Genomic DNA, 10,132 nt, shown 5'->3' with positions numbered 1-10,132 from the left:
GCCTGCAAAGGCATAGCTCTCGAGAACCTCTGCCCTACATGTGGATTATCTGTGACATCCTCCCAGATGTTGGGTTATCAGGGCGCACTGCTCAACATTTATGCATAATACTTTTTATTTGTTGCGTGCTTCCACAGTTAGGAAGTTGTCTTTTCATGGCTAAAACCCGGAGAAGTTTTCATTTCTGCGATGAATGGATACTTGCCTCCATATTTCAACATCTGCGCATTAAAATCTGATGTAAGATGAAAAAATGAAGAAGAAAAGAGTGAGTTTTTCTGTTTCCACTGTGCCACTACTCTGAACGCATGGCACGGATGAGGCAACGCTAACGACGAGAGAAAGCTCATTCAATGCCAGACATCAGAGGGTGCAAATAAAATATGATAAAAGTGACTAAAAGTTATGGAGCTCTCGGGTCAAGTCGAGCCAACTCAGCGGGTCAACACCACAAACGACAGTTTTACTACAAATTCATCCATTGTGGATGAGAGCGCAGAGAGTGTCGCCTATCAGATCAGCTTGGCTGTGATTCTCTCGATTATCACACTCGCCACCACTTTATCCAATGCCTTTGTCATCGCAACGATTTCCCAGTCGAAGAAGCTGCAAACTCCCGCAAACTTTCTGATCGCCTCTCTGGCCGTCACTGACCTGCTGGTGTCTATCCTAGTGATGCCCATCTGCGTCCTGTACACCGTGATCCACACCTGGACGCTCGGACAAATAGTTTGCGACATCTGGCTCTCCTCGGACATAACGTGTTGCACTGCGTCCATCCTCCATCTGTGCGTAATCGCTTTGGATAGGTACTGGGCCATCACTGACGCAGTGGAGTACTCTAAAAAGCGCACAACGGGAAGAGCGGCAGGGATGGTGGCCACAGCCTGGGTCATCGCCATCTCCATCTCCCTCCCGCCTCTCTTCTGGAGACAGGTGAAAGCGGATGAATTAACAAGCTGTAGCGTCAACACAGATCACATTTTCTACACCATTTACTCCACTTTTGGGGCTTTCTACATCCCAACCTTGCTCCTCATTGTCCTCTACGGACGGATATACGTGGAGGCTCGGAAAAGGATCCTGAAGCAGTCCCCGAAGAAGGTTGGGAAGAGACTAACATCGGCTCACCTGGTCTCCAACTCCCCTGGGTCCGCGGCGTCCACTAGCTCTCTGCAGTGCGGGAGACACGACGCTCCGTCCAGCGACACCGGGTCTTCAACGAGCGAGAACCAGGTGAAAGTGACGTTGTCCGATGCGGTTTTGGAGAAAAAGAGAATTTCAGCAGCAAGAGAACGAAAAGCGACGAAGACTCTGGGGATAATCCTCGGCGCTTATATTATTTGCTGGCTTCCGTTTTTCATCTACACGTTGCTGGTGGCAACATGTGACACATGTTTTAACCCCGAGTTATTTGACTTTTTCACCTGGCTGGGATATCTCAATTCCCTCATCAACCCGATCATATACACCATGTCAAACGAGGACTTCAAAAAAGCTTTTCACAAACTCACGCGCTTCAGATGTTGCAGGCTGTGAGCTGCAGCACCTCCGGTCACTGACAACTTTTGTTTATGTGTCTATTTTCTTATATGAACTTCTGAAACAAGAATCCTTCAAATAATAAGCTCTCTGTGACTCACAGGCATTATGAGGATGTGAAAATGGGACTTTTTTCATTTGAATCGGGATGGAGATGAAAAAAATGCCAGTTTTATTGAACAAAAAAAGAAAAAGTGGTGAGAAATTGTTCTACATAAAATGCATAGTTGTAAAAAATATTTCCATTATCTAAATACATTTAAAAAAAATTCTAATTCAATGAAGCCATGATGAGGAGAAATGCCAATTTAGAAAAAAGTAAAAAAAAAAAAAGAAGCTTGTTTTTATTTACAAAAGACCTGATTTAGTATTTAATACAAAGAGAAATCATTTGTGAAGATAGGCATTTTGCATATTGAGGGTGGTGGTGGGAAACTTCTAATTTTTTTTGACACTGCTTCACTTTAACCTTTCACATATCAGTTAAGTGATGGATTATTCTGTGTGGATTCCTATTTGGCTGGTAAAGTATGTTAATGCAGTGCATAGCACTTACTCCCATGATGCCTGACCCATTAATGTGAATAAGCAGCAGAAATCAGGAGCAACAGACATGATTTTGAATTCATAAATACCTTTTGGATAAATGACCCTGGATAATTTTTTTGGGGATTATGTGAATACCTGAAAGCAAGGTTGCCGGTTCAGTTATATGTCTACGTATGCTGAAAATAACCATAGGTTTATATTTTGATCATAGTCTTGGGCCGCTCGATGCTGTGGTTATCTTTGTTTAGAAAGGCACACCCATGCAGTTGAAAGGAAGAGTGAGAAGTCTGCTTTCCTTCTGGGGCTTTAAGAAAAGCTTCATCTGCAGCTGATATTAATGCAGCAAAGCTGATGATCACTCATAATAAATTCAATTCTGCTGAACAAACTTAATCTTGTTTAACTGTGCATGGGTGGGCCTGTTTTCTGCCACATTCAGTCTGTTTCTTCAGTATGTCCTGTTCGTGTGTCACATGGTTTCCCCATCTTATGGCCGCATAGAGTGATCTGAATTGTAGAATCTGGCTTGCAGAGCTACATAAAAAATGCTGAAGATCTGCCAGCATAAAATGAAAACAACGTTTGTTGCTCTAGTATTTGTTCTCATTCAGAGGCGCTGTGTAATAAAGGCTTTAAAATATTTGTCTTTGAGTAAAAGCTTTAATGCAGTTCTTAGTAAAGATGAGCCATGCTGGTCCTTTCATTTGTGTTTTGCCATGTTTATATTGTGGCAGATGACTTGCAGTTTTCTCCCTGTTGTGAGGTGTTACCTTGAAATCTAATGAGAGATTAGAGTCACGGCCAGAAAACATTATGATGACATCAAAATTGAAATCCAACAACCTCTCGAGGCACTCGGAGATGTGGGAAAGCATTAAACAGCGCGGATCAATGTGGACAAGAGGGTGTCGTTTCGCATCACTTCCTCCTCATGTTTTAAGGTTGCGCTGCAGCTCGCTGCTGTTTGATCTCCTCACCATCTCCCTGCCCTTCCTCTGCCACCTTCCTGCAGGAGAACAAGTCTTTGCTTTCATAGTTCAATAAGTCATGACAGCGAGCGCAACTGATGCTATTCTAGTGTACTTCACGTATGCAGAAAGGGGCACTCATGTTGTCAGCACATATGGAAGCACACGCGCTGACATCTTTTGGCTTTCCATATATGAATTTTAACATGACCCATAACACTTGACAGAGGATTGCACTTGAACAGGAAGTCATTCAGAGAATTTTATACAATTTTCTAAGGCAGACGCAGGTGCGTTCAAGACTGACACAATGTAATATCCGTAATCTATATATTTAAAGACTTTGCTTGTGGTTGTGACTTTCACATTATTTATGTTTCCTAAAGGGAATCAGAGGTCTTAACTCCATGCAGAGATTTCAGCAACACGAACTAATGTTGTAATAATCAATATTCTTTATTCAGTTCTACAATAAATGCTTTTATTGAAACTATTTGACTATAAAACACATAATAAATACAAAAAGTCTCAAAATTTTGGTCAGCTAAGGATAAGACGACGAACAAACTGAATAAAATGAACTGAGAAACACTCTTTACCAGGGCTGAGCTTTGGGCTGAGCTTTGCCACAAAAATAAGAAACATTTTCGTGCTTGTTTGGGAGCAGAACAGAGGAAAATGTTGTCCCCAAAGGGAGTTCTTTAATGTTTCAACCTACAAGATCTTCATCAGACAAACATCCATCTGAACACAAATTATGCAACATTCTAAACAAAACTGAGTGCAGTGTGGATATTATGCATGACAAAACACAAATATATGCCTTACACAGGTATTATATTATAGACAATCTGCATTTAATGAAAAAGATCTTTGCAGAAAAGGTAAGATATGCTCGACTATGCATGCTATATATCATATATGAGCTTTTCTTTGTGGCATACAGTATATTTGTACTGTGCAGAGGAATTTAATTGCACACAATGGGGGTTATGCAATCTCCTAAGTACAAGTTGAGCTTTTGGTTTTCTTGTCTGCATGAAACAATTCTTCCAATTGTCAGACCAGTGAAAAAATTTAACAAAGCATACATGCAAAGTATAAAAATTGATGCAGCGGAGCCAGAAATATCTAGCAAAGATTTCAAAAACTTGGCACTGGCACCGAGCGTAATGAGAACTGACAGCAAACAGATAAGTTGGAGATTTCAGTGTGTTATACTAGGCCCAATTCCAGTCTCCATCCAAAGGCCTAAGCTCTAAACCCCCAAAGACTTAACTGACTTCACCTGAAAAGCGGCTGAGTGCAAGAGACTGCAAAGGCTCAAAATGCGATTCGTGGGAATGGCACAGCGCTGTGGGACGTGTCGCGTAACTTCAAAAGGACAATTCCAAAACATTTTCGTTCTGTTTTAGGTTTGAGACTTTTACACTTTCTTACTGGCCAAGGAACTTAATGACCACCTGCCATTCAGAATGCAGAAGACATACAGTAATGGGCTAATGTTGGAGTTGGTTTACTTTTTCTATTTAAACTCTATTAGACTATGGTAATTAATTCTATTTAATTCTTATTTAATTACCATTTTTTATGATTTTTGCTTTGCTCTGCTAACTCTGTATTTGACTCCATAACTTTGTGACCCGTGGCTGTTTCCCTCAGACAAAGTTGATCTGTGTGTGTGTATGTGAATAAGGGGCTCATAATGTTTGTGAGAAGCCCTCATGTACCTGATGAACTGACAACCCAAAGCCCTCTGGGTGCCCTCTGAGTGCAGATTGGACACTCAAATGTACTGCCATGCAGCTAGCCTCAAGTAGAGATAAACAGCAGGTTACAGAAGTCTGGTACCTACAATGCCATCATATATGTGCGTGTGTGAGTGGTTCCCCCCCTAAAGTCAGGATTCCTGCAGCATTTTTCACATACACATTACCTTAAACATTTTTGCTGTGTCATTGTGCAGTGTAGCACAAAGCCACATACTGTAGTGCTGAATGGAGGGACAGAATGATGCAGAGTAGAGTGGATTCATAATGCATCGCATAAATCTATCTTGCAATTGGTTGTTGATGTTTAAAAAGCTTTTTTGCATGATACATGTACCGTAGGTACAGTTGCTAAACCAGTTGCAGAGCAGCACGCATCTGTGATTAACATGCTACGACTGCATTGTGGAAGCAAATACATTAATTACACACACCCTTTTTTTCTATTTCCATTACTAATCTGCCACATATATGCCTGTAGAGAGAAGGACACCAGTGATGTAACAGCTAGTGAGGCCGAACACATGGATGATGAACCTGTAAAATATTCCTCGACTGAATCTAGTTTTGGTTAGCAGCTTTATCGTTTCACTCTTTCTGACAAAGGTTGAACGAGGTTTGAAGCATTCATCACCTGAAAAAATGGAGGCACAAAGGGCAATCTGCTATTAATAAATTATCTCTCCAAGGTGGTAATGATTGACCTTGGCAGGAAGGAAAACGAGTCACCTGTGCAAGCCATCTATGCGGTGACATGAAAAAGAAAGGAGATTGATGGTGAATAACAATTAGACGTTGGCTCTTATATGTTTAGCAATCCTGATTCTGAATCACTCAGAGATGTTACAAATGTGACACTTTGTCGTTAACATGTACTCGTAAAGGTTTGCAGGAAATCAGTGTGGTTTACCTGTGAATGTGTACTTTTTGAAACGTGTCCACTGCCCTTTTGCATATTATGTTTTCTGGTTTTATGCTTTCTGGAATATTCATGTATGGTTAACCTGCTGTACTCATGCTAATTGAACAGCCACAGTAGTTTAAAATCCATCATGTCAGATTAGTTGTGAATGAAACCACCTGACAGGGCCATAAATCTGCACTCCAACATCAGTTTCTGGAGATGACAGCGAAATATCGAGTTAAATACCCACAAACATTAAACAGATCTCAGTTCATGCGTGCATAAAGGTGTCGCTGATGCACCCCCTGTTATTGCCTATGGTTATCACGTGTGTGTGCGTGTGTCAAATCACAGTCTTCATTGATGCATGTTTGCTCCGTGCTTCGTAGCATATCTGTGGCCACAAGCAGTTTACCTGTGTTACAGCATAGTGGCTTAATTTAAAGGTCCTGCAGTATTTTGCATTAAGGAGATTGGGGCGTAGTGTATTTGTAAGAATGTCATCATTCTGGTGGTGTGACTGTGTTTACACTTGTAGGACTATTACTATCAGAGCTTAGCATATCTGTCACACTTAATATAAGCTTTTACCTGACAAGCAATACATCATCAAATTAGCCACATAGTGACATAACAAGTTCACATACTGCTGAAGATTGGTTGCTTTATGAACCATCCATCTACACTGTGTGTGCATCACTGGTAATGGCTGCTCCATTATCACCTAGTAACAGCATGATCTATATTTACTTTCTCATTCTCATTTGAAAAATCTCATAATTCAAAATATTGGGTGTGTTTAAATCCTTAATAAAGAAGTTCTGGTAACTTTCTGCACAATTTAAACTTCATTAAACTCTTCTAAACTTTTACAATTTCCTAAAAAAGCTGATAAAAAAAGCTACAGAGCTCTGACTCTGCAGAGATGATTCTTGGTTATTTGTATCATGCAGCATCGTAAATGTTCAAACACAAATCAGCTGTATAAATTTTCAGCATTAACATATTTTTCTGCAGTGGAAAATATTCTGTTTATTGTTACCAGCTTGGCTCAGGCTGGCAAATAACAAATCCGCACAGTCCAATTTGCCAACCAGTTTATATAACTAAACATGTAGTTTCGCATGATGTGTCAGCGGTATATGCTGTGAATGGATGATGCTGAACGAGGGTACAAGAGACAAAATAACCTAACAAAGCAGCATGATCATAGACAAGACAAAGCATCCCAGAGAGAAGGAATTGAAGAACCAGTCTTTATACCTTCGGCACCCCACCTCTCAGGTTCAGGCACGTCTCTGATGACCCACCATTGCTTCTGTTGGAGGAAAACAGGGAGAAGCTGTAAAGATAACAGGTGAGCTGACACCCTTTGTGTTTTCTGTAATGTATTGGTGGCCCAGTGGACAAAAGCACTGGGCCACCTACACATTAGAGCTACAGGAGATGCTTGGCCATGGAAACCCATACCATGAAGCTCCTGGGTTACAGTTTCTGTACTGATGTTAACGGCAGAGGAAGTTTTGTGCTCTGCAATTACTGAGTCAGACTTTTATGCAGTATGCAACTTGGTATGGTTCTTTAAAAACCCGATATTGTGTAATAGACAACAGTGTCCATTGTACTCTTTGCCTCTCCAAAGTGTGAAAAGAGGATGGAAAAGGTGCAGTACGCTGCAGTAACAGCAGAGGGAGATATTTTATTTGAAGCCAACATGAAAACAATCATTGGAAAGCGTTTAAACAGACATCATTAACTCGTGTTAGCCACCTCGCTTAATTATTTAGACAATTAAGGACCCTGGAATGCACTTTGTATGTTTTTTGCTCACTACCAACTTCTTGGCTTTATATAAATTATCTCCCCCTGCTGGTAATGCAGCTTCTGCATGCGTGCCCATTTCATGTTTTGGAGCGGCAAAGCGTGAAATGGACACAGTGGACCGGTGTGCGTATTAAACATTTTGCGTAATGCTGGGTTTTCCTAAACACTTCCACTTGAACAACATGAATCGAGAACACAAACTTCCACTAAGGCAGCTCATCTTTCTCTTTCTAATTCTTTAAGACAATACAGCATTTTGAGCTCACTTTGAAAGAAACACAGATGTGAAATATAAAAGTGAGATCAGAGGTAAAATGTGACACATTTGGATGCAAACTATTACTTGATATTTAGAACCCACAGTGTCGTTTCCCAAATTTTGCTTATGCAGACAAAGGCAGTAGAATTTAGAGACATTTTAAAGATTAAAAAATGTAAAACTTATCTGACCTTGAAGAATAAATCAGAGGTCAAAAGTAATGTGATATTTAGAAATCTCATATACCATTCCCTATATGCCTGTATTCTCAGCCCAAACAATAGCAAAAACAAAAAAACAACATAGTTTTAAACAGCTCTTTATTATTATCACTTTTATCTTTATAGCAAAGTATTGACTTTAAAGAAGAGGTCAAATGTGACATGATACTTTAAAATATTTATATGGTACGTTCTATATGTTGGCAATACACATCACACTTGTAAAAATCACAGTTTTTTCACCAATAAATAGTTAAGTTGACGTTGGCGACGTCAGTGGACGTCAAGTCTACATCCCTAAAAAGATTTATCAGAATTTCTGTTCTGAGCTGTCGTGCTTACAGACAGAAGGACACATATGTAAGCACGCAAGCACTACCAAGAACATAACCTCTTTGGCTGTGGTAATAATACCACCATACAGCTGATATCTAGGAGGGAAGAAATTTCACAAACAGAGCTGTGGCAACAGTGTCTCTGCAGAATGACCCATTCTTTCACTAATGTTTGTAAAGGCAGACTGGATGTCTGGGTGCTTGGTTCTGTACACCGGTGCAATAGGACTGCAAACACCTCGATTCAAAGATTAAGAGGTGTGGCCCAATACCTTTGTCCATATAGTGTATATAAGGCACAAAAGACAGGAATTTAGGTAGCAGGTAGCTACACCCAGCATCTCTTGTGGCTGTGGTGGGGGTAATGATGAATTCTATTCATTCACAGATGTAGATCTCAACTGCTTGAATTGTTGACGTTCTATTTATGATGCTATAAGGAGTTTAACTTTACGTATTAAGTGCCTTTTGATCATTCTTAGTTTTGATTTGTAAATCTGAATATTTTCCTTTCAGGATGGGCTTGGTTCACTGACATTACTCCAGCCTGTGTTCTTTGTTTACCGAGGCTTTCAGGGCACACAAAGTTAAAAGTAAGAGGGGAAAGTAAACTGTCGTGTAAGACCTAAAGAACTAGCGGGAGTTAGATGTCTTGTTCTCAGCTGATATTTGTGCTGAACTTGAAATGGCCCTGCTCAGAGGTCAAGCTCACCACACTCTATTCAGTCCTCGTTAAGAGGCAGAGAGCAGAGACTGCCACAACAACAAAGATGGCAGTTCAACTTAAAAAGGTCATTTTTTATCTCTCTTTTATCACATAGTGCAAAATCCCCATTTTATTTGCATTCGTTTGCAAGGAGAGGCTTGTATAAGACTATTAACAACGCAAGTAAGTTTTTGTCTTATACTTGTTTGGCTACACAAGTCACATATTCTCCAACACTGTGATGAATACACCCATCACCCACATATGGATTTCAGTTTCACTGAGAGCTTTGAAGAATATAAATGAGGGGTTCCCCTTTTCTTCTGGAGTCATTTACATATTGTCTATTAACCTTTTGATATTAAGCATGAGAAGGTGCACTGAGATGGAAACTTGAGTAGCAAAAATTGTAATTTTCCATTTTCATAAGCAATAATAACGCAAAATGTCACCGGAGCTATTAGCATGAAATTTGCCTGACATAACCTAATTCAGCTCTTTTTCTGCTCGTCTGCAAACACCCCCAAGGTTGTGACACTTGAATAAGAGCATCCTCTTTACAAAAACATTTAAGTTAAGCCTCCTGCCTGTGTTAAACTATGGTTTGGTATTTAAAAGACTGAATTAAAGATCATTTATTTTAAAGTAACTATATTAATCTTTAGTTTGCATACACTCATCATGTGCGTAAATGTCATGGTAATTTGGGGCTTTTAATGATTTATTTGAACTTTTCTCTTTCTGGGGTTGAATGACTGAACAGCACACATTTTTAATTTTAAAAAACAAGAATTGAATGCACAAGTATGAAACTAGTTTCTTTAATGTATACCAGTTCAAATATATACATACACCCCAATTAATATTTGGTTTAATGTCCCTTAGCAAGTTGCACCTTGACCAGATGCTTTTGGTAGCCATGAACTAGCCTTATTTTGGCTGGATATCTGATCACTCTTCATAGCAAAATTGGTAGAATTCATTTAAAATTGACAAAAAGTTGATTCTGTTCATCTGGACGTAGCGTTTTGTGGGAGAAACGTTTCGTCACTCAT

General features: G+C 39.8%; 1 protein-coding gene across 1 annotated transcript; it reads left to right on the top strand.

The window, feature by feature from the left end:
* Positions 1-3,883, top strand: htr1b (5-hydroxytryptamine (serotonin) receptor 1B). Its single transcript, XM_005925733.2, has one exon. It carries the CDS (start codon positions 406-408, stop codon positions 1,537-1,539), a length of 1,134 nt encoding a protein of 377 aa, XP_005925795.1. The 5' UTR covers positions 1-405; the 3' UTR covers positions 1,540-3,883.
* The last annotated feature ends 6,249 nt before the right edge of the window (positions 3,884-10,132 follow it).

This window comes from Haplochromis burtoni, unplaced genomic scaffold, assembly GCF_018398535.1.
Source record: "Haplochromis burtoni strain Fernald_Lab_line unplaced genomic scaffold, NCSU_Asbu1 Contig_86, whole genome shotgun sequence".
NCBI classification, from domain to species: Eukaryota; Metazoa; Chordata; class Actinopteri; order Cichliformes; family Cichlidae; genus Haplochromis; species Haplochromis burtoni.
Note: the sequence above shows the minus strand (reverse complement) of the source record. Positions and strands in the feature narration are given on the sequence as shown.